The sequence below is a fragment of the Dendrobates tinctorius genome, unplaced genomic scaffold (assembly GCF_039654945.1).
Source record: "Dendrobates tinctorius isolate UK_male_01 unplaced genomic scaffold, ASM3965494v1 ptg000007l, whole genome shotgun sequence".
NCBI classification, from domain to species: domain Eukaryota; kingdom Metazoa; phylum Chordata; class Amphibia; order Anura; family Dendrobatidae; genus Dendrobates; species Dendrobates tinctorius.
The window spans coordinates 28,334,949-28,359,553 of NW_027361675.1; the positions used below are offsets into that span (position 1 = coordinate 28,334,949).

A 24,605-nucleotide genomic window follows, 5' to 3' on the forward strand; every position below is an offset into this window, starting at 1 on the left:
GCCGCTCCACAACCTCATAATACATCTTGGCTGTTATGATTTCATTACATTGATAGAATGGCTTTTATTTCCACATCGAGCCATTACATAGTGATCTGAAGATGGCAGTATGTAATATATGATGCTGAGCTTCCAATGTTATTTTGCCACATAAGGAACCTGACCGCTGAATCCTACTGCACGACCTCCAAGCTGCCTGAATCAGACATTGGCTCTATTACTGCAGTCATGTTTGCTTTATTCTGATGCCGCTTTTCTGATAAAACATACATTTAATATCTGTTCAGCGGCTATGATGACTAGCTCCAGAGTCCGGTCCCATGCGGCTTCTCCCTGCTTTGCTCATCTAGACTGACGGGTGTCCCCATGTTGGTACTTCTGGAAGTTGACACTGACATGCTGAGTCCTAAAGGTGTGTAAAATGCGCTCTATTGGGATTTCACTCTACTGGCTGATTCCAGAGTTCGTCACGTGATTGCTCACATTCGCTCTGCTGAAGTGTGTTCATGTACCGACTGATGTTCATCATGCTTCTCTTGATTGAAAATTAGAGACATAGCAGATGCCCTGTGGAGATAAAGGAAACCTGACGGAGCCCTTTTGAAGCAGAATGTAGTTTCAGGTTTGTCAATTAGGAGTTAGGGGTTGTCCGGAATTTTTTCCTATTCTGTGTGTATACCTAGGTTGCAGAATGCTGACCGTTTGTAATATACTCCCTGCCTCTTTAGTTGTGTTTTGTGAGTGCTCATTTGCTGGATTTTTTTATTTTTACTATTTGCTATTGTGTTTTCTTTACAGAAAAGCACAGAGGATTTGCTTTCGTTGAGTTTGAGCTTCCAGAGGTTAGTTGAACTTCTTTCTTTTTTCTTGTTTTTCTTCCAAAGCACTGTGATAAATGTATGAACTTTTGAATGTAATTCTAACCTTATCGATCTATTTTTTTTTTTTTTTTTTTTTCTTTTTTTCTTTTTTTAGGATGCAGCTGCAGCTATTGATAACATGGTATGATATGGACTTCTTTTGTCTCTTGCGGAAATGTGCTGTATGGCATATGTCAAGCAGTTCTAATTCATACCTAAATACATTTTAAACTGTGTGAGATACCATAATGTTGATAACTAGTGAGGAGCGAAAGTGCTCATTTCTCGATTTTTGCCTAGTGGGCTGGGGTGTGCACCGAGTATTACGGGTGCTCGAGTGACATGTTCGAGTCTTTGTGCCCGCATGTTTTGCAGCTGTTAGACAACCATGAGCTAACATAAAGGGGTTTTACTCATAGCGATATCGCTAACCATATTACTAAAGCATCACCGATTTGGTGACGCAGCAGCGATATCGCTATGTGTGATACCTCCGACCGGCTCCCCGCTGTCTGTCGCTGATCGCGCAGCTCCATTTCTCGTCGGGCGCTTCCTGCTGGCGCCGACGAGCGACGCGTGGACGCGGACGGAGTACGTCAGGATCGCTGTGTGTGAAAGGTAAGTATCGTCCGCTGTATCGCTGCTGCATCGCTGTGAGATCTTCCTGTGTGGAAGCTCACTAGCGACCACTTAGCGATGCACCAGCGATCCTGACCGGGTCATATCGCTAGTCGGGATCGCTGGTGCATCGCTAAATGTAAAGGGGCCTATAGCGTTCTGTAATGGTTAACCCGAAAAGGCATTTGACTTGCCATGGCTAATGTAGACAATTCATCAAGAACATAATGGAGATTGGGAAGAGAAGTCAAAAGAGCGGATTAATGCCACCCTGTGTGAAGGAGAGAATGGCTAATGAAGTCAATTATTAACCTTACATAAGCTAGTTCAGATGTAGTGTGGTAAGAAGGCTCTGCATCCTGGAGCGACACCCTGGAAAGAACCCTTGGAATATGAAGTGGATACACAAAGACTATATATGGAGTGGACCAATCACAGACTGACACCATTGCTGTTCAGGAGTTGTGCGACGCCCTTTTCTTGTCTGTTACATGATCTTTGTTCTAGTAATAAATTTCAGTTGTGTGCAAGCTCTGACTGAGAGAGGAGTATATATCTGACTTCTTTCTCCGATGTAATGCCTCTATGCATGCTCTTGGCTCATATTTATCAGGTCAGGGACAGGCAATCACTGAGATCTCACCTTAAGAGATCACCCCCACATCTGTCTACATCCACAGGCCATTGAGATTAGAAAGAAAGCTATAGTATTAATTTAAAGTGAACCTGTCAGCAGGATTGTGCACAGTAATCTACAGAGAGTGTCAGGTTGGCACTGTTATCCTGTTTAAAATGTTACCTGGTTGATGAAATCCATCTTGTGGTTGTTTAATCTTTTTGTAGTTTTCAGATAGTGAGATTCTGGTGGTCCAGGGCGGCCTGTAGGAGGGGGGTCTTTATGTGATGCTCTGATTAGGTAATCATGCTGATGGCTTATGACAGGTCCCTGATCCCATACTGACCTGCTCCTTATTTTAAATAGAATATTGTATAGAATATTGTTTGAAAAAAAAATTAACATTTATCAGGTAGGCGGCGGTGCTGTAGCATGATACGATGAATAATATGTCTGTATTAATTTTATAAAGTATCAGGCTTGACTAATTTTCCCATAATGCTAAAATCGGTCTGGATTACGGCGGCATATTTCCCTACAGCCTCTAGATGGTGCTATTTACTTTGTGTGATCTAGCATTATAATCATTATTGAAAGGCTGCAGGGTTCCTGTTATATGGGCTGATTTGTGCGAATGTGCGCAGAATGACACAGGGAGATGTGCTGCTGATAGCTATAATTATTTAGGCCGTATAAAAGGTGATCAGTGGATAGACAAGCAAATGGATGATCGTGGTCAAATTTACCCTGGCCATTGATTAGAAAAAAGATTTATTTTTTTTTTTACAAGCTCGCATGTGGCTGATTGTCGACCAAAGTAAAATTCCCTTTAGTCATCACTAAGACATTTTGTAGTTTGACATTTTTCCATGGAGTAATCGAAACGTTAACAAGTAATTTTTTGCATATTAGTTTGGAAGAATAAAGTTGCTTTTACCTCTCAGAATCTCTAGAAATTTTCAAGAGACCCAACTTATTCCTATGATTTTTGAAAGAAGATGGGAAAGGTCATAAAAATTAAGTGTAATCCTAACTTAAGGCTGCTGACAAGGCCACTATTGTAATCTGCAGTATATTTTGTTAATGCTTCACCTTCAAACCCATAATTAACACTTGACATGTAATATCTAGAATGAATCTGAACTTTTTGGTCGAACCATACGTGTAAATCTTGCGAAACCTATGAGGCTAAAGGAAGGCTCTTCAAAGGCAGGTGAGTTCAATTAATGTATACAGTACAATTGTTTTATACTTTTTTGCTAAATCTAATTTTTTTTTTAATTATTTTATAAATCATAGTTTGGTCTGATGACGACTGGCTCAAAAAATTTTCTGGTAAAACACTGGATGAGACTGAACAGGCTGAAGGGACAGATGCTCCGAAACCTGCAGCACAAGAGGTAATCTAATCATTGCTCAATGGGAAAGTATAGAGATCGGTTATATTAAGGGCTAATATATTCATGTGCTTACAACAGAATTCTGGTTTAAAACACCTTAATAATTTTTCAATACTTTTCATGCTTTTTCCAAAAATATTGTGACCTTTTGGAGTTTACACACTAGCCTCTGCCAGCTACACCAATGTGGGCGTAGCGTGGGTGGGACCGGTTGTGACTATGCCTACCTGTCAGATTCATGACTGGTTACACTGTCTCTCCTGAAATGTACTCCAGTTCCTCACTAGTGTACATTTTTGATGGAAGCGTACGACAATTATCAGTTGTGCCTAATTCATGAAGTTGCCTGCGCCTCTTAAAGAATTAGTTGCATTGTACTCTAGCTAGCACCTTCATTGGCTCTGGCATGCTTATCTCCAGCCAGTTTTTTTTAGGGTGAAATTTAATCCCTTAGTGACTGACTTAGCCAATTTTAACCATAACTACTTCACTACATGTGTGGAGCATCGGAAGGGTAAAGTGCACCATTTGAAGTTAGGAACACAAATTTGGTTGAAATAGATTGTGGGCACGTGCAGGATCCCTAACGCATGCAAACAGCAGAAAACCCACACAATTGACCCCATTTTGGAAACCGCACCCCTCAAGGAATTTATCCAGGGATATAGTGAGCATTTTTAATTCACAGGTACTGCACATAATTTGATAACATTATGTCTTTATATTGAAAATGTTTTTTTTTTTTTTGTTTTTTATTCATGAAAATTTTACTTTAGCCCCGAATTTTTCACTTTTGCAAGAGGTAGCATGAAAAAGTGGACTGCAAAGTTTGTTACCCACTTCTCAGATTGGCAATACCCCACATGTAGTCAAACATTTCTGTTTGGACACACTGCAGGGCTCGGAAGGGAAGAAGTGAGATTTGCTGTTTGGAATGGAATAGATTATAGACACTATGTCTCATTTACAGAGCTCCTGAGGTAACAAAACAGCAGAAACCCCCATAAGTGACTACATTTTGAAAACTGGACTCATCAATGAATTCATATAGGGGGTTGTTGAGCTTGTTGAAACCTGTAGGTGCTTCACGAAAAAACTTTTTAAAATGTAAATATGAAAATTGTTTTTTTTTTTTCTCTAAAATGTTGTTTTAGCCCCAAACTTTTGAAAAAAAAACCCAAACCCCATAATTCTTCCAAAAAGGCGGCACCAGAACAGCAGAAAACACCAAAAGTGTCCCTATTGTAGAAATTGTACCTCTCAATGACTTCATCTACGGCTGCAGAGACTATTTTTGTAACATCCATGCCAGGATTTTTTTCTGACTAATTGCAAATCTGCCAGTTTTGTGCCCATGCATTGTGTCCCCATACATTGTGCCCAGCTTGTGCTTCTGGCGAGGCACACCAGTAAATTAAGTGCCTTCTCTCCATTACAATAATGCCTAACCTGTGTCCGCTTACTGTGGTTTAGGCACACTAGGGCTCAGAAGGAGGGCGTATCTGTATTTGGGAGAACAGAATTCACTGGATTTTATTTGAGGGGGGCGCGAGCCAATTCGCTTTTCCAGAGTCTTTGTTCTAGCAGTAATGAGGGAAGCTCCTATAGTTCCAATGACAGATGATGGACCAGAATGGGGTATGGTTTTGTTCGGTATAAATTAGGGTTTTTATTGGTGACATTTTGGGTTACATTATATTTATCGATCACTTCCAGAATAAGGCTGGATCACATTCTTGTATTCTATGCTGAGCACTTACCTTGGGGTTTCTGTGTAAATCCCACAAAAATGCGACTCAGACAAAACCCCAACAGAACCACCCAACATGAGACACTTGAGTCCATTTGGCATCTACTCCGGTGGTCTTTTAGACGTGCACTGATCTGTGGTCGTTCATACTTGTGCACTAAAAAGACACCTAAAATGATGGGACACTGCTGGATCACAAACCAGATGGAGCCCGAAGTGACTAGCGACTACATTTTCCTTAGAAGTGTGTAGTTCTGTGGAGGGTTTTGTGTGAATCATGGTTTTGGGGGTTTACACGGAAACCCTCGACGTAAGCGCTCAGCGGAGAGCTCAGAATAAATGAGCCGAGCCTTATTCCGATTTTTGAGAGGCACAATGCACAAATAGACAACAGCACAAGATGGTATATGTGATCAAATGGCTTTATTCTTCGGGTTGGTGATTTTGCAGCGATACCAGATTTTTTTTTTTTTATGTCTATCAGACAGTAAAAGTACTTTTTATAAATTTTTTTTTTTTTGCTTATCTTTGTTTTATCACAAAGGCTGCGTTTTTAGTGAGTCACTGACATATCATGCTAGAAGCAGGTCTCACAGACTAGCAGGCCGCCGTACCTTGGGGTCATCAGATGACCTCAGAATACCATGGAAACGATCGGCATCGGTGATTGGGCTCCCCATGGTCGCAATCTACCATAAGAGGGTCTTTTAACCACTTGGATACCGCGGTCGCTATTGACAGCGGTATTTATGGTGTTAATCTGCCCCGATCGGCTCCAAAATCGTACGGGGCTGATACCACAGGGTGTTAACTGTCATGTATTGCGGCCACCCCCCTGGAATTTCGTCCACAAGGCAGCGCTATAAACCTATTCTTATGAGGGAATAAGGCTCCTTGCCACCATTTTTATCATATCGGCAGCCGTTAAGGGTTAATGCTAGACTGAGAATAACGGAACAAATGTTCTTATTTACTTTTAGACAACTTATCTTTTTATTCCTTTTGATGCATACAGGGAGAACCTCCTCCTAAGAAAATACGAGCTAACCCCCAGGTCTACATGGATATCAAGATTGGGAACAAGCCCGCCGGACGTATTCGCTTTTTGTTACGAGCAGATGTTGTTCCCATGACAGTAGGTGAGTGTCCATGAATTATTTATTGGTTATCAGGTTACAGATAATGGGATATGTAAATTAGATGAAAAACATAGTATTGGTAGCTATGGTTAGAAATAAATATTTGCCAGAAATGTCATTTGTATAAGTATACAGTACTCTGTAAAAGAAGGGTCTATCATTCTTTTTCTCTCGCTCTTCCTTTCCTTCTCTCGCTCTCTCTTTCTTCTCTCGCTGAATTTGCCTTTATTTGGAGGACAAGGCACATGTTAGCATTGCCAAAGCAAGTGGTAAAATAAAGGGGATGGGGATAGGGCCACTGCACTTTCCTCTTTCCCACAGTAGTATAGGCAGTTTCTTCTTCCTCCATGGAGGTGAAGTCTGGGAGGAGATCAGTGTGTCTCCTCAAGTTAGTGTCCCTCACTGTAGGCTTCCTGGGGGCACTGCTGGCAACCTGTTCTCTCTGGCCTTGTAGTTCTGTTGGGCTGCCCGGATTAGATCAGTGGGCTGTGGGTGCTCAGTCTGTACCAGCTCAGAATCTGTTGCTCTTTGCGGTTTGCTAGTTTCTCTAGATATGGGACCAGTTTGTATTACCTCTGTAGGTTCTGGTATACATTCAGTTTCTGTGATTTGTTCTTATCGTTCCTGCAGAAGCTGAGATATTCCTCTTTGCCTTTGTGTACCATCTTCCGAATTTTGCCTTTTGTGAGGCCATGCAGGTTGATGGGTTGGTAAGGCTGGGTCTGGGTGATTTGTGTTTGGGGAGGCTTTGTTCTCCTGGGGATTTCTGGTGTAGCCAAGCTTTATGATAGTAACTGGGACTACTGCTTTGTAGATGAGCCTTGAATGATGGCACCTTGTTTTTAATTGCAAGGTGTAGTGGGAATCTGCTCAGCAGGTGCTATTTCATGTGCTCCGATAGACTTGGAGTAGGGGTTTTCAGTGCCCAGTGTCCCACAACAACCACCTTGAGTATGAGACTGGGCCCCAGACTTAGCTGCTATACTGTATGGAAGGATTGGAGCAATGATGGTATCAAATATTTTTATCCTGCCGGATACAGGTGTCTTGATATGGTACAGACATCTTCTGATGGCACAGAAGGCTTTGCACGCCTTGTCTGTCAGCAACTCTATCACTAAACACTCTATCATTACTCCATTATTAAAGAAACCTGCTCTCAACCCATCCTGCACAAATAACTACAGACCAGTCTCCAATCTCCCCTTCATGTCTAAACTCTTGGAGCGCCTTATCTACTTCCACCTTACGCGTTAACTCTTCACTCATTCACTCCTAGACCCTTCACAGTACAGCTTCTGCCCCCTACACGCAACAGAAACTGCACTCATCAAAGTGACTAATGACCTTCTGACAGCAAAATGTAACGGTGACCACTCTCAGCTCATTCTTCTCGGCCTTTCTGCAGCTTTCGACACTGTTGACCACGGTCTCCTACTCTCTAGGCTACAGTCACTAAGCATTAAGGACACTGCTCTCTCCTGGTTTTCTTCCTATCTTTCTGACTGCTTCTTCAGTGTTTTTTTCGCTGGCTCCACTTCATCTCCTCTTCCTCTCGCTGTTGGGGGACCTCAGGGCTCAGTCCTTGGCCCCCTTCTCTTCTCTCTCTACCCGGCCCCAATAGGACAGACAATCAGCAGATTTGGCTTTCAGTACCATCTTTATGCTGATGACACACAACTATACACGTCATCCCCTGACATTACCCCCGCTGTACTACAGAACACCAGTGACTGTCTGTCCGCAGTCTCCAACATCACGTCTGCTTTTATCTGAAACTCAACTTCTCCAAAACTAAACTACTTCTGCTCCAGCCGTCTACTAACCTCCCTAAATGTGACATTTCCCTCTTCGTGGGTGGCACCATAATTACACCCTTGCAGCAGGTGTGCTGTCTGGTTGTTATGTTTTACACCAATCTCTCCTTTACATCCCTTACACCTAAAGAACATCTCTAGAATCCGCCCTTTTCTCACTATGGAAACACCAAAAACCCTCTGTCTCCTTGATCCACTTCCGCCTGGACTACTGCAAAACTCTATTAATTGGCCTCCCCGTTACTCGACTTTCCCCTCTCCAGTCTATCCTTATTGCAGCAGCCAGGGTCGTCCATCTAGCTAATCGGTATTCAGACGTGTCCGCTCTTCGCCAGTCATTACACTGGCTGCCCATTCACTACAGGATCCAATTCAAAGTACTTGTTCTCACCCACAAAGAGCTCCACAGTGTGGCACCCGCTTACATGTCCTCCCTCATTTCCGTCTCTCGGGCTAACCGATCACTGCGCTCTACAAATGACTTTCGACTAACCTTAACACTAATCCATACCTCCCGACTCCAAGACGATCCTCTGGAATGCTCTACCTCAAGAAATTGGGTCCATCTACAACTTGCACAGTGTTAGGCGCTCCCTATGTAAATAAAGATTATTATTATTATTATTATTATTATTATTATTATTATTATTATTATAACTCTATGGCTTGCTTAAAGCTCCTTGATTGTTGGTTTCCCTAAGTGTACAGTTGTCTATTTTGGGTGGGGAGGCAGCTGTTTTTTATTTATTTCTGGAACACAATGATATTAGTTTTCTTACAGTTGATTGGTAGTGCCAATATAGTGCAAAAGTCTATAGGGCTTCCAGATTATCTTGGAGGCCTTTCTCAATTGGTGATAACAGCACAAGGTCCTCAGCATACAACATAAATTTCACCTTGGTGTCATGGAGGGTAAAGGCCCCGTCACACACAGCGATCTCGCTAGCGAGACTGCTGATTTTGTGACGCCACAGCGATCTCGCCAGCGAGATTGCTGTGTGTGACGGGGATCGGCGACCGCCCCCTCCCCGCCGGGTATCGCTGATCGTCCTCGATCGGCCTGGGCCATTTTTTGATCGTTGGTCTCCCGCTGGCCAGCACGCATCGCTGCTTGTGGCAGCAAGAGATCAGCGACGCTGGTTTCTAATGTAAACATTGGGTATCCAGGAGCCGCGGCTCTTGGATACCCGCTGTTTACCTTGGAAACCGGCGTACACGTCGGTTTCCAAGGTAAACAGTGGGTATCCGGAAGCCACGCGGCTCTTAGATACCGGATGTTTACCTTGGAAACCAGTGTGTACGCCGGTTTCCAAGGTGAACAGCGGGTATCCAAGAGCCGCCGATCCTGGATACCCGATGTTTACATTAGAAACCAGCTTGCTCGCTGGTCCTGATCGCTGGAGGGGCTGTCTAACGATGTCCCAGCGATCCCATCCATGTCGGATCGTTGGTAGGATCGCTGGGACATCATTATGTGTAACGGGACCTTAACTCCTGGTGCTGAGGAAGACTCCAGAGGCACCGCCAGCTCATTGATGTAAATGTCAAAGAGCATTGGACTGAGGCTGTAGCACTGTCTCATTCCTCGGCTCAGTTGGAAATAGGTATCTTCCTTCCATTTACTTTCACTCTGAAGTCTTTTTCTCTCGCCCATGCTGTGTGTCACCCACGCTTTATTGGCAGGACAAAAATACAATTGGTGTTGCCAAAGCAAGAAAAAATAAGTGTGACTGGGGAGGGGATCGAGGTTCTGTGGATGTTGGGGGGACACCGTTTGGACAGTAATAGTCCAATCAGGGGTCTTAAGTTCCTCTCAGCTTAAGACATGTGGTAACATATTGGGCGTCCATCTCCACCTTTGATTCCTCTTCGCATCCTACTGGGGGGAGTTTCCTCTCCTCGTCTATGGATGGCAAGTCCGGGGTGTGAGTTGAGTCTCTGGAAATTGGGAGGCCCTCACTGCTGAGTATTTGTTGCCGTGCAGCAGGAAGTCCACCTCGCTGGCATAGTCTATTCTCCTGTGGCTTTTATGTCTGTCGGTGCCACCCTGTTCCACCTCTAGGCTGTGGGCACTCAGTCTGTACAGACTTAGGATCAGCCTGTCTTTGGGGTGATGTAATCCTTCCGCAGTATAGGAGTGATGAAGCTGTCAAATATATTAAGTCAAATTATCACCGGTGGTTTTAGGTGGTACAGTTGTCTTCTGATGGCATAGATGGTCCTGCAAGCTTTTTCTTTTCAGGGTCTCTGCTGCTTGCTTGAGTCTCTTGGTTTGGCTTAGCTCCAGACCAAGGTACATATAGATGCTGGTCGTCTCCAGCGTGGAGCCATTTAATGTGAGGGAGGGAGTGGGGGTTTTGTTCTGGTTCCTTTTTTGAAACACCATGACTTCGGTCGTCTTTTGGTTGATCGGCAGCGACCATGTGGTGCTGAATGTTTACAGCACTGCCAGCACTCTCTTGCTTTCTCTCTTTCGCTCTGTCATTAATAACTGTTACTTGTCATTGTAATCCTGCCTCTGCTGTTAATGAGACATGTGAAGTCTTCTGTACAGAACAGAGGAAGTATGAGTCTAAGGTAGCCTCAATGGCAAGTGTGAACAATTTGAATTTTTCTTAAATACTAATTGTGATGCTACAAAAAAGCCAAATTATTTGTAAAAATATATATTTTAACACAGACCTATGATTTAAATAGATCAGTATCTGATGATACATTCCTTCTTTTGCTAACCTTTTTTTTTTTTCATTAAGCAATGATTAAGATTTATTAAATGGAATCTGTCAGCAGGTTTGGCCATGTAGTCTGACAACAGCATGATGTAGGGACTAAGACCCTGGTTCCAGCAAATGTATTACTTTACTGGGTGCAGCAGTTATGAAGTTATGGTAGAATCACCGGTTTCTCTGCAGCTGATCGAGCAGAGCTCAGATGTTGTGCTGCGTGTAACCCACCCACACCATTGATTGGCAGTGTTCTGTCTACATTGTATATTGACAGCTGCCAATCAGTGCTGGAGGCATGAATGGACTAGGAGGGTGGCTTGTCTAGTAGCGATAATCTCCTGCTGATAAAACACTAATGTTATTGAAACAGCAAAATACAACACCGTAAGTGACACGCCGCTGGAATCGGTCTCTGCCCCTGCATCATGGTGCTCTCAGATTACATAGCAAAAACCTGCTAACAGATTCCTTTTAACATTACGTTAGAAAACCCATTTAATTCAAAAATATAGTAGTAGATAAGTAATGGTGCAAGTCCAAAAAATGGCTATTTGTATCAGTACTTATTTATTATTAATATAAACTTTGCCCTTATTTTTTATTTGTGCCATACAGAAAACTTCCGCTGTCTTTGCACACATGAGAAGGGTTTTGGCTTCAAAGGAAGCAGTTTCCATAGAGTTATCCCACAGTTCATGTGTCAGGGGGGTGACTTCACCAATCATAATGGCACAGGAGGAAAATCCATCTATGGGCGGAAATTCGATGATGAGAATTTCATTCTGAAGCACACAGCTCCAGGTAGGTAAGCTGCTTATGACCGATTAAAGGGGTCATCCAGGGGTAGAAAAAACAGCAGTTTTCGTAACAAAAATAAAAAACACTGCACCACACCTGACTACAGGCTATGTGTGGTATTGCAACGCTGCAAATTTGAGCTCTAATACTACAGAGTGCGTGTAGACTGCTATGAATCTTTTTTGGGGAAGAAAGCCGCCATGTTTTTCTAATCCTGGACAACACATTTAAACTAACAAAGATGTGCTCTAAATCTTCAGTCCAAGACTGAACCGCTTTAACCCCTTCATGAGGTATTTTTGGTTTTGTGTTTTTGTTTTTTGCTCCCCTTCTTCCCAGAGCAATAACTTTTATATTTTTCCATCAATATGACCATATGAGGTCTTGTTTTTTGCGGGACAAGTTGTACGTTTGAATGACACCATTGGTTTTAATATATGCACTGGAAAACGGGAAAAAAATTCCAAGTGCAATCCCACAGCTGTTTTTTGTTTTGCTTTTTACTAGGTTCACTAAATACTAAAACTGACCTGACATTATGATTCTCCAGGTTACTACGAGTTCAAAGGTTATTGGCTCAGTGGTTAGCACTGCAGCCTTGCAGCGCTGAGGTCCTGGGTTCAAATCCCACCAAGGACAACATCTGCAAGGAGTTTGTATGTTCTCCCCTTGTTTGCGTGGGTTTCCTCCGGGTTCTCCGGTTTCCTCCCACATTCCAAAGACATACTGAGAGGGAATCTAGATTATGAGCCCCCATCGGGGACAGTGCCAATAATGTCTGTAAAGTACTGTGAAATAAGTGGCGCTATATAAATTAGTAAAATAAGTAGACACAAAACATGTCTAGGTTTTTTATGTAAGTGGTGAAAACAAAATTCCAAACTTTGTTTACACACACAAAAAAAAAAAAAAAAAATTCCGATACCCGTAGCGTCTCCATTTTTCATGATCATGGGTTGGAGCGAGGGCTTATTTTTTGCGCGCCGAGCTGACATTTTTAAAGATACCCTGTTGATGCATATACGATCTTTTGATGCAGTGTTGGGGTGACCAAAAAAAACATAATTCTGGCGTTTTGATTTTTTTTTTTCTCGCTACGCCGTTTAGCAATCAGGTTAATCCTTTCCTTTTATTGTTTGGCGATTCTGAACGCTGCGACAACAAATATATGTACCGTATATACTTGCGCTTAAGCCGAGATTTTCAGCCCATTTTTTGGAGCTAAATGTTCCCCTCTCGGCTTATACGTGAGTCATATACGCCAGGGGGTCAGCAGGGGAGGGGGAGCAGGGGTGTCAGATCATACTTACCCCCCCTTGTGTGTCTCTGAAGCCCTTCCCCCCCCCCCCCCCCTCTCGCTTCTCCCATGGTCTCCCTCCCTTCAGCGGTCACGTGGTACTGCTCATTAAAGTCATGAATATGACCGCTGAAGGAAGGGTGACCCTGGGAGAAGCAGGGCTGCAGAGACTGTGCTAGGAGGGGGTAAGTATATGCAGTATTTACCTGTCTCCAGTCCATCACTGCTCGCCGCTTTCTGCCAGGTCCTCTCTGTGATGTTCAGGCAGCAGAGGGCGCCATGACGTGGTTAGTGCACTCTCTCTGCCTGAACGTCACTGACACAGGACCCAGCAGACAGCGGCGTACAGCGATGGAACGGGGACAGGTGAATATCTCAGGTGCCGGGTCCTGAGCCAGTGGCGACACCGGCACCCGGCCCCCATAGCGCACCGGTGTCCCCGCCTGCTCAGGACCCGACACCTGGCCCCCAGGACAAGAGGTGAGTGTCATTTTTTTTTTTTTTTATTTGCAGCGGCAGCATATGGGGCATAATCTATGGAGCATCTTATGGGGGCAGCATATGGGGCATAATCTATTGAGCATCTTATGGGGGAATAATCTATGGAGCACCTTATGGGGCATAATCTATGGAGCACCTTATGGGGACATAATCTATGGAGCAACTTATGGGGCATAATCTATGGAGCATTTTATGGGGCCATAACCTTTATAGAGCAGCATATGGGGCATAGTATTCTATGAAGCATCTTATGGGGCATATTATTCTATGGAGTATCTTATGGGGCCATTATTAACCTTTGTGCAGCATTATATAGGGTGTATTTTGTGTGGAACATCTTGTGAGGCAATCATGAACTGTATGAAGCATTATATGGGGCTCCGGATTCAATATGGATATTCAAAAACATTTAACCTACCGATGTCTCAATTAATTTTACTTTTATTGGTATCTATTTTTATTTTTGAAACTTACCAGTAGCTGCTGCATTTTCCACCCTAAGCTTATACGCGTGTCAATAAGTTTTCCCAGTTTTTTGTGGCAAAATTAGGGGCTTCGGCTTATACTCGGGTCGTCGTATACACCAGTGGTCCCCAACCTTTTTTGCACCAGGGACCGGTTTCAAGCAAGACCATTCTTCCATGGCCCGGCAGGGCGGGGATGGAGGTGTGGAAGGGGTGGGGCTTTGGTCATAAGGGGGCGGGGCTATGGACACGGTTGTAGTGTAGCAGTGCATACTTATAATTAAATAACATTTATAATGTGACTCAACTCACCATAGGTTTTGAATAAGTGCTCCATCACCCCTTCTCCCCATCATTGCCTTCACCCCATCACTCCCTTCTCCCCATCATTGCCTTCACCCCATCACTCCCTTCTCCCCATCATTGCCTTCACCCCATCACTCCCTTCTCCCCATCATTGCCTTCACCCCATCACTCCCTTCTCCCCATCATTGCCTTCACCCCATCACTGCTGTCTCCCCATCATTGCCTTCACCCCATCACTCCCCTCTCCCCATCATTGCCTTCACCCCATCACTGCCTTCACCCCATCACTGCCTTCACCCCATCACTGCCTTCTCCCCATCACTGCCTTCTCCCCATCACTGCCATCTCTTCATCATTGCCTTCACCCCATCACTTCTGTCTCCCCATCATTGCCTTCACCCCATCACTCCCCTCTCCCCATCACTGCCGTCTCTCCATCACTCCCCTCATGGCCTTCTCCTCATGTCCCCATCTCCTCCAGGGCCAGGCTACACAAACACAGACCAACGCACGCACGCACGCACACGCACACACATATACACACACACAACACACACGCACACACACACATTATACATACACACACAGACACCACCTCTCTCCTCTCACCTGCCCGCCGCCCGCGCTTCCTCGCTCTGACACAGCAGCGGCCGCGCTCCTCTCTGTGTCAGTCAGAGACAGGAAGCGCGGGTGGCGGGCAGGAAGCTGGACGGGTCCTTGCAGCTCCGCTCCTGCTATTCCCTCTTGCAGGCAGCGGAGCTGCTTGGATCGCTCCCTGGCCGCCGCTAAGAATTGCTGCGCGCCGCCCCATCCCCCGCTATGCCACTGACCGCCCCTGGCTCCCCTTGTGTCCGCGGACCGGCAAGGGCACTGCAGCGGCCCGGTGCTGGGCCGCGAACCGGCGGTTGGGGACCCCTGGTATACACGGTATGTTCTTTTTTTTTTTTTTTTTTTTTTGAAAGGGGGGTGATTTGAACTTTATGTATTTTTTTTTTTTTTTTAATATTTCTTCAAAAAAACCTTTTTTTTCCCACTTTTGGCATGCTTCAATAGTTTCCATGGGAGACTAGAGGCTGCCATAACCCGATGGGCTCTTCTGCATGCAGGCGATGATCAGATCGCCTGCATGTAGCAGAATACCTCACTTGCATAGCAAACCAGCAGTAATAGTGACCAGGAGACCTCTGGTTGTCATGCCAACCCATCGGTGATCCATGATCGCGTGATGGGGGGTCACCGATGGGCGGATTTCCAGCATGATTGCTGGAAATGCATGCTAAATGCCACTGTCAGCGTTTGACAGTGGCATTTAACAGGTTACCAGCTGCAGGACGATTGCGATTCCTCCCGCGGCTAATAGAGGCACATGTCAGCTGATCAGATGAGCTGTCATGTGCCAGAAAATGTTCGGGATCATCGCTGGAACTCAAACCAAACAGGGGGAGGCGTCCAATGACGGATAGATCAATCATTGGTCGTTAAGGGGTTTAATATAACCCTTTAGCACAAAAATGACAAGCATGTCTATCAGCGCTGAGATCAACCTGTATGAAGCGGTCCATCCACACACATTAAATGTCGGCTATTATATAGCCAGCATCTGTGTCTTAACAGTCATGACTGAAGGTAAGCTACGATTGCTGTTCTTAACCATTTAGATGCTGCTGTCAGTTTGACTGCAGCATTTAAATAAAGACATGGCTTACCATGGCAACCAGGGTCTGCAGAAGGCTCCTTTCACTGCCATTGTTATACTCATGTGAAGTTCAGTCACAGGCTCAGTGTCATTGGAGACCGCAATTTACACTATATACTTCAATACTGTGGTTTTGCAGCTATGGTATAATCAGACAATCACAGGTTAAAATCTCCCAAGGAAAGTAAAGGTGTCGGAGAAGCTTTTAAAACTAAAAAAGGAAACGTTTGCTATCACCACATTTGTAAAAGGTCCCCATCGCACTCCCCTTCTCTTCTTGCGATTGCCGTCCTCCTTCCCTGCTTCTTGTGGATGACACGTCCTACATTATCCACACAGTGTCCACCATCATGCTCCTTTGCAGGTGTGCATCTCCCTGCCCTGCTGAGGGCAGAGCAAAGTACAGAAATGTGCGGGGAAAGGCCATAGAGGGCCAGCTCATGTGCACTACAATACTATGCCTCCTCCGAAGAACAGAGAACGTAAGATGCGTCATCCACACAAAGCAGGGAATGAGGACAGTGATCGCAAGAAGAGATGCTTGTGGTTCAAGATCAGCTATGCTGTAGGTGAGCATAATAAAAATGGACCGTGCTGTAGGGAAATATAATAAGTGTTGTTTGTTATGCAGAGTGCATTGGGGACTTATGTTTACTGAATTCATTGATAGTGGCTATTACCCGTGCCAATGTATCGTCCGCGCTACCCATAAAAATCACCATGTCATCAGCGAATAAGCATTTGGTGTCTACTCGACCCGCTATTTCTATACCTTCAATATTAGGGGAAGATCTTATACGAATAGCCAATGCCTCGATCGCCAGGGCAAAAAGGGCTGGAGAAATGGGACAACCCTGATGGGTTCCTCTATGCAGTGAGAAGGACTCCGATATAGAACTATATACAATGACACGAGCCTTAGGTTTCATATATAATGTACTAACCCATTTTAGAAACCTGTCGCCAAACCCATATTAACTGTAAACATGCACATAGGAAGGGTCACTCAAGGGAGTCGAAAGCCTTGGCTGCATCCAACGATGCCAATGGCCATTTATTATCTGGTACCAGGGAGCTATATAGGACCACCGACTGGACTCGTCTAATATTAATAGAAGTGCTTTTACCAGGCATGAAGCCAGTTTGATCAGGATGCATAAGTTCTAATATAATCGAATTCAACCTGGTAGCCAAAATTTTCATAAAAATCTTATAGTCCACATTCACTAATGATATGGGGCGATTAAGATCCACAGTCTAATGGGTCCTTCCCCTCTTTTTTAAAGGGAATTCAATCGGTTCAGATGTATGTAAACTGCTGCTGTCCGGTCCGCTGGGCGGGGCTTATTCAACTGCTCCCCCCCCCCTCCCTGTCTTGCTCTACGCATTTCTTCTTGTGTAGAGCAAGACAGGGAGGGGGGGAGCAGTTGAATAAGCCCCGCCCATTGGACCGGACCGTGGCAGTTTACATACATCTCAACCGATATATAAAAAAAGCTGGATCCGTAAAAAACATAGATGAGCCCCCGTGTACAACCCGGAGCCAGGCTGGGTAGATCATGGAATACAAGATGCTCTTCTCTCTGAGCCGCCTCTTAATTTCGATGAATTGTGCCCGCTGCTTCTGAAGTTCCATGGAAAAATCCAGGAAAATGGAAATCACGCATTATCAAATTTGATATGGCTTTTTTGCCGTCCGAGATGCAGAATGGTGTCTGTCTTTACAGTTGAGGAGACGTGCCAAGAAGGGTCTAGGTGGGGCTCCCAGAGGAAGGGGTTTTGTAGGAACCCTATGTGCTCTTTCGACGGCGAATACTGGAGAAAATTCATCCCCCAGAGAGGCCTTAAGCCAGCCTTCCAGAAATTAATCAGGATGTTGACCCTCTGAACACTCCGGAAGTCCAGTGACACGGTTGTTATTTCGACGCATCCTGTTCTCCAGATTGTCCGCTTTTTGCTTCCAGGCATTCATAGAGCCTGCCACCTTTTTCAACTTGGCCTCCATAGGTGCGATGGTGTATTCTACCTGGGAGACTCTCGTCTCCACTTCCGTAATGCGTCCCCGCATAGCTTGCATGTCCTGTCGGAGTCGCCCCACCTCAGTGTACACGTCCTCTGTCTTCTCCGTCAGAGAAGTCCTAGTTAAGAACAGGGCTGTGGAGTCGGAGTCGGAGCTCATTTTGGTGGAGTCGGTATAAAATGGACCGACTCCGACTCCTAAAATATATAATAAATTGGGTACAGTAATTCAATGCAGGATGTGCTGAATATTTTTTCATAGGAGTTTGGGAAAGTTATGAAATGTCCTATAAATGGCTGTTATATTCCTGATCTAAGGCTACATTCACACACAGCGTTTTTCCTGTGTTTTTTGAGGATACGTTTTTCAGCTGCAAAAGCTGATCATCTTTTTAAAAAAACTGCATCACCTGAAAGGTTTTTGAGCTCATAGATAATGTTTTCAATAGAGCAGATTTCTAATCTGCTTTTGCTATCTATCCATTTATCCATATCTGTCTATCCATATCGTATCTGTACCAAAAAGAATGAAAACCGGGTAGTACACCAATATATATTCTGTTCTATCTAAATATCTTGATTATTGGATCATAAAAATGATTAAATGTCTGAGGTTCACATTGTACTACAATAAATTTTTCACTTAAATATAAGCAATATGTGTGGGAGTCGGAGTCGTGGAGTCGGAGTCGGCGTAAGGGAAATTGAGGAGTCGGAGTCGCAGGTTTGGCTTACAGACTCCACAGCCCTGGTTAAGAAGATGGCTTGGTCAGTTCTTCCTGCGCTTTCTCCTCTTCGCCCCTAGGGGGATGGCTTTTTCGCTGAGCTTGTGAAGGATTATTTTTGGGAACCCGTACACTTTCAGAGGGGTCGGGTCTGGCATATTCTTTTAATTTTTCTGCTGCTGCTGATCCTTTAGATCGACTCGTAATCAGTGACAGTGCAGCGCAACAGGACAACCAGATGTGCAGGCTCTGGGGACTTTCCCCCAATTATATGCACAGCAGAGCTTGTAAAAAGAGATATATCTCAGAAGCAGCTCCTATGTAGGGGGGGTCACATGGATCAGGAAGGGCAGTGTCTGGTGCTGCAGCAGCAAGGTTTGTCACAGCCAGGGGGGGATAGAGACTACAGGCCCCGCAGAGACAGCAGCAGTGGGGGGTACAGAAGTCCCCACAAAAGTGGCGCCAGCGGTACAGTAAATCTATTAATGAAAGGGAGGAACGCAGGGCCCAATTTTTCAGGGCACTCATCGCGAGTCCCTTGTGTCCTCAGGATGTGCGTCACCGTCCGGTAGCACTGTGGCAGTGGAAGCTGGACGCCGCAGCTCTTACTGATAGAGTGCGCGTCTTAAGATGGCCGCCGCCTCGTGCAGGCCCTCCCACCCGCTCCGGTTCCCCCGGCTTTCAGCTCACCAGAACTACTTCACGTCTCCCAGCAGGGTCCCCGGCATCCAGATGTCACAAATGCTGACAGGTATGTTGCAATTATGAGGCCACAAACGCAGGATGGAAGCAGGATTTTCAGGAGCTCTCTGTGTGCGTCCTTCTCCCTCGGCTACATAGCCACGCCCCACAAGTAAGGATATTGTTGCTGTTTTAATTTTCTTTCAGGAGACAAGGGCGTCAGTGGAATAGGCGATGCGGTAAGTATGGTTTTAATTAAGATCTATTAAAGGAGTCTGTGTCATTATTTCAATTAAAAGACTTTATTCTGTGTCTTTATTTTGCTATGTAACTATAGGATTAGTAATGGATAGGTATCTCCTAGACCCTTCTCCATTACTACGCAGTGGGCTTGATGTCACCTGACAATACAAAGGTGACATCAATCCCACAAATATGAGCCCTACTTGCCACTTCTACAGGGCAAGTGGGAAGAGCCGGATAAAGTTCCACAATTGGCGTATCTTTGGATGTGCCAGTTGTGGGGCGGCTGCGAGTTGCTATTTTTAGGCTGGTGAGGGCCAAAATCCATGGGCCTCCCCAGCCTGAGAATACCAGTCCGCAGCGCTCTGCTTTTTCCTTGGCTGGTTAACAAAAATTGGGGGACCCCATGATTTTTTTTTGGGGGGGATCCCACTATTGCTAACCATCCATGGTAAGCAGACTGCTGCAGCCTGCTTTACTGCATGACTGCTGCAGTAGACTGCTTTACGCTGGCTGATTAACAAATATAGGAGGACCCCACGCTATATTTTTTTTTTTTTTAAATTTATTTATTAAAAAAACGAGGGGACCTCTCTCTGTGCTTTCCTCCACTTCTTGTGTCATGTACTTCCGGCTGTCACAAGATTTACCATTATTTAAATTAGTACACAAGTGTAGTAAGCGGTGTTCCCGCACTTAATACACATGTGATTAGGAAGATAATGTGGTTTTACCGCATCTAATGAAAGTGTATGGGTAATTTACACATAAATAGACATGCTGTGGTCTGGCAAGACGCACCGCGTGTCCGTCTCTGGGTGAGCCGCGGGCACCGGTGCACGCACAGTGGGCATGGGATTTCTTGAAATCCCATCCACTATGCTGTAACATCTGGACGCTGCAGATGCACGCAGCCTCCAACCTGTAGCGTTTACTTACAGTGTTCAAATACCCCCAATATATCTGCAAACCGAAAATCACTTTTTTTCCCTTCCCAGAAGCCATCTTTCAATTAGCTTTATTTCAAGTGACAAAACTGCATGGAATGAAAAAACGCATCAAAAACGCAAGTGACCTGCCAGTTACCTGAGATGCAGATTTGGTGCAGGTTTCCCCTGCGTCAAATCCTGAGCAAATACTGAGCCATTCCTGATCGTGTGCACATACCTTTACAGCATACAGTGGGGGGAAAAAAAGTTTTTAGTCAGCCACCAATTGTACAAGTTCTCCCACTTAAAAAGAAGAGAGAGGCCTGTAACTGACATCATGGGTAGACCACAACTATGAAAGTCAAAATGAGAAAGCATTCAGAAAATCACCTTGTCTGATTTAGCAAGATTTATTTTTCAAATTATGGTGGAAAATAAGTATTTGGTCATTAACAAAAGTTCATCTCAATATTTTGTTATATACTGTATCCTTTGTTGGCAATGAGGTCAAACATTTTCTGTAAGTCTTCATAAGGTTGGCACACACTATTGGTGGTACGTTGGTCCATTCCTCCATGCAGATCTCCTCTAGAGCAGTGATATTTTGGGCTTGTCACTGGGCAACACGGATTTTCAAATCCCTCCAAAGGTTTTCTAAGGGGTTGAGATCTGGAGACTGACTAGGCCACTCCAGGACCTTCATATGCTTCTTACGAAGCCACTTCTTCGTTGCCCTGGCGGTGTGCTTTGGATCATTATCATGCTGAAAGACCCATCCACGTTTATCTTCAATGCCCTTGCTGATGGAAGGAGATTTGCACTCAAAATTTCACGATACATGGCCCCATTCATTCTTTCATGCACACTGATCAGTTGTCCTGGTCCTTTTGCAGAGAAACAGCCCCAAAGCATGATGTGGCCACCCCCATGCTTCACAGTATGTATGGCGTTCTTTGGATGTAACTAACTCAGCATTCTGTCTCCTCCAGACACAAGTTTTTCTACCAAAGAGTTCTTCTTTGGTTTCATCAGACCATATGACATTCTCCCAATACTCTTCTGGATAATACAAATGCTTTCTAGCAAACTTCAGACGGGCCAGGACATGTACTGGCTTAAGCAGGGGGACACGTCTGGCACTGCAGGATTTGAGTTTCTGGCAGCGTAGTGTGTTACTGATGGCAGGCTTTGTTACGATGGTCCCAGCTGTATGCAGGTCATTCACTAAGTCCCCCCGTGTGGTTCTGGGATTTTTGCTCACCGTTCTTGTGATCATTTTGACCCCACGGGATGAGTGAGATCTTGCATGGAGCCCCAGGTCAAGGGAGATTATCAGTGGGCTTGTATGTCTTCAGTTTTCTTATCATTGCTCCCACAGTTGATTTCATCACACCAAGCTGCTTGCCTATTGCAGATTCCGTGTTCCCAGCCTGGTGCAGGGCTACAATTTTGTTTCTGGTGTCCTTCGACAGCTTTTTGGTCTTCACCATAGTGGAGTTTGGAGTGTGACTGTTTGAGGTTGTAGACAGGTCTCTTTCATACGGATAACGAGTTCAAACAGATGCCATTACTACAGGTAATGAGTGGAGGATAGAGGAGCCTCATAAAGAATAAGTTACAGATCTGTGAGAGCCACAAATCTTGCATGTTTTTAGGTGACCAAATAGTTACTTTCCACCATAATTTGCAAAATAAATCTTGCCAAATCAGACAAGGTGATTTTTCTGGATTTGTTTTCTCATTTTGACTCATTTGGTGGCGGACTAAATACTTTTTCCCCACTGTATGAATGGAAATGCCTTAAATGTCTTTCTATTTTGCAAATACCCATTTAAGATATGTTGCATACCCAAGGGCATCATGACATATGGCATCTGTTCAGTTTGCTAAAACTTTGCGTAGGTGGAACTGAAAGCTTATAGGCCATCATATTATTTATTTTTTACTGTAGAATGTCTAATTTCTTTGCCAAGTTTTCAGTCATAAGGTTCTGTCTATGTACAGGTTTACTGTCTATGGCAAATTCTGGTCAAAATACAAATGGATCACAGTTCTTCATCACCTGTGACAAGACTGACTGGCTTGATGGGAAGCATGTTGTATTTGGAGAGGTTATGGAGGGATTGGATGTTGTACGCCAGATGGAGGTCAGTAACTGCACGTTTAATTTTTTTTTTCCTCTGTTGCTTGTTGTGAAACCCAGTTAAAGAAAACCGTTTTTATTTTTTCCTATTAAAACAATCTATTCTGAGAAATTTTGATGCATTAAAATCCAAGCAATCCTGCATTGGCCAATGAACTAAGACTTTCAAACCAAGTCAGAAACTGATCTACGGTATTCTTATTTAAGACTATGTGCACACGTTGCGGAATTCCCGCGGAAATTTCCCCTGCCGTGGGAAATACACTAGAATTCCGCATGCGGAATTCCCGCGTATTTCCTGCGTTTTAACTAGCATTTTGCAAGTGTAATTAGCTTGCAGAATACTGGTGTTTTCCAAGCGATCTGCAGCATCGCTTGGAAAACTGACAGGAGGGTCACACTCGTCAAACATAGTGTTTGACGAGTGTGACCAACTTTTTACTATTGAGGCTGCCTATGCAGCATTAGTAGTAAAAAGATATAAAGTTAAAAATAATTTTAAAAAAATCGTGATTTTTCTCACCTTCCGGCGTCCCACGCAGGGTTCCCGATCCTCGCGATGCTCCCGGCAAGTCATGTTCCCAGAGATGCCTTGCGACAATGACCTTTGATGATGTAGCGGTCTCGCAAAACCGCGACGTCAGCAGAGGTCATTGTCGCAAGGCATCACTGGGAACGGGACTTGCCGGGAGCATCGCTGAGGCCTGAGAACGCTGCGGGGGACGCCGGAAGGTGAGAAAAACACGATTTTTATATTTTAATTCTTTTTTTTAACAGGGATATGGTACCCAGGGTCTGGAGGACAGTCCCCTCTCCTCCAGACCCTGGGTACCATCCGCACATAATCCGCTTACTTTGCGCATGGTGGGCATAGCCACATGTGGAAAGTAAGTGGAACAATGCATTCCTTTGTGTGCGGAATTCCCGCGATTCCGCACAAAGAATGAGCATGCTGCGTATTTTTCCGTGGCAAAATCGCAGCATTAGCACAGCATGTTTGGAATGCCATTGAATACAGTGGCTTGCGTATTTTAAGCGTTTTCACAGCGTTTAGTTTTTGCGGCAAAAACGCATAAAATATGCAGGAATTCCGGACGTGTGCACACAGCCTAAAATCTCCAGTCTACTTTAGGTCAATATACTGCATCTTTTAAGACATGTACACTTATAACTTTTATCTTTATTGAAGGCTCAAGGGAGCAAGGATGGAAAACCAAAACAGAAAATAATCATCTCGGACTGCGGTGAATACGTATGACCTTGAATGATTTGTAACCTTACATGCTAAACACTGATAAGCCGAAGACCAATAAATGTTACCAGAAGACTTTACACTTTCATAAGAAACATTTTTGTAAATTATTGATTTCTTAAAAATAAATATTTTTGTTTTCTAGCTTTTTTGTCCTTTTTTTGAGATCTCTAAGGAAAATCCTAAAAAAAGTTGTTGCCTGTCAGACTTTAGCTTGCATTTACTGTCTTTACATTATGTTTGCATTCCCACATACACATGTTGATGACAGGTTCACAGGCACCCATTGATAAACTAAGAAGCGGGAACCATCTCTGATAAACCATCTCTGATAACTGGTTCTGAGTCCTCTAAGGTTGGAGTCATAATAGCGTTTACAAATTTGATCGGATACTGATCCAGAAAAGTAGGGTGAGTGTCATGCGATTTTTTTTTTTTTTTTTTTTGCAAGTAGCATCCATGTGACATGCGTATGCAATACACTTTTAACATCAGCTTTTACATACAGTAATTCTGTCATTTAAAGCTAGATTTCTAACTAATAAAACAACGTTTTATACAGATATAGATGAATAGTAAGATGTAATTGAGAGATATCAGTACTTTACGTGTGTACTTTTTTTGT

General features: G+C 44.2%; 1 protein-coding gene across 2 annotated transcripts in view; it reads left to right on the forward strand.

Annotated features, from left to right (window-relative positions):
- Positions 1–24,124, forward strand: part of PPIE (peptidylprolyl isomerase E) — a 41,450-nt gene extending 17,326 nt beyond the window's left edge. For both annotated transcript variants that reach the window (XM_073572961.1, XM_073572962.1), the window contains exons 3-10: positions 799–842; positions 976–1,002; positions 3,226–3,307; positions 3,394–3,494; positions 6,260–6,383; positions 11,542–11,727; positions 22,590–22,732; positions 23,918–24,124. In XM_073572961.1, coding sequence (XP_073429062.1) covers positions 799–842; positions 976–1,002; positions 3,226–3,307; positions 3,394–3,494; positions 6,260–6,383; positions 11,542–11,727; positions 22,590–22,732; positions 23,918–23,986 — 776 coding nt within the window. In that variant the 3' untranslated portion in view covers positions 23,987–24,124. The remainder of the gene's footprint in view (positions 1–798; positions 843–975; positions 1,003–3,225; positions 3,308–3,393; positions 3,495–6,259; positions 6,384–11,541; positions 11,728–22,589; positions 22,733–23,917) is intronic.
- Positions 24,125–24,605: the final 481 nt, after the last annotated feature.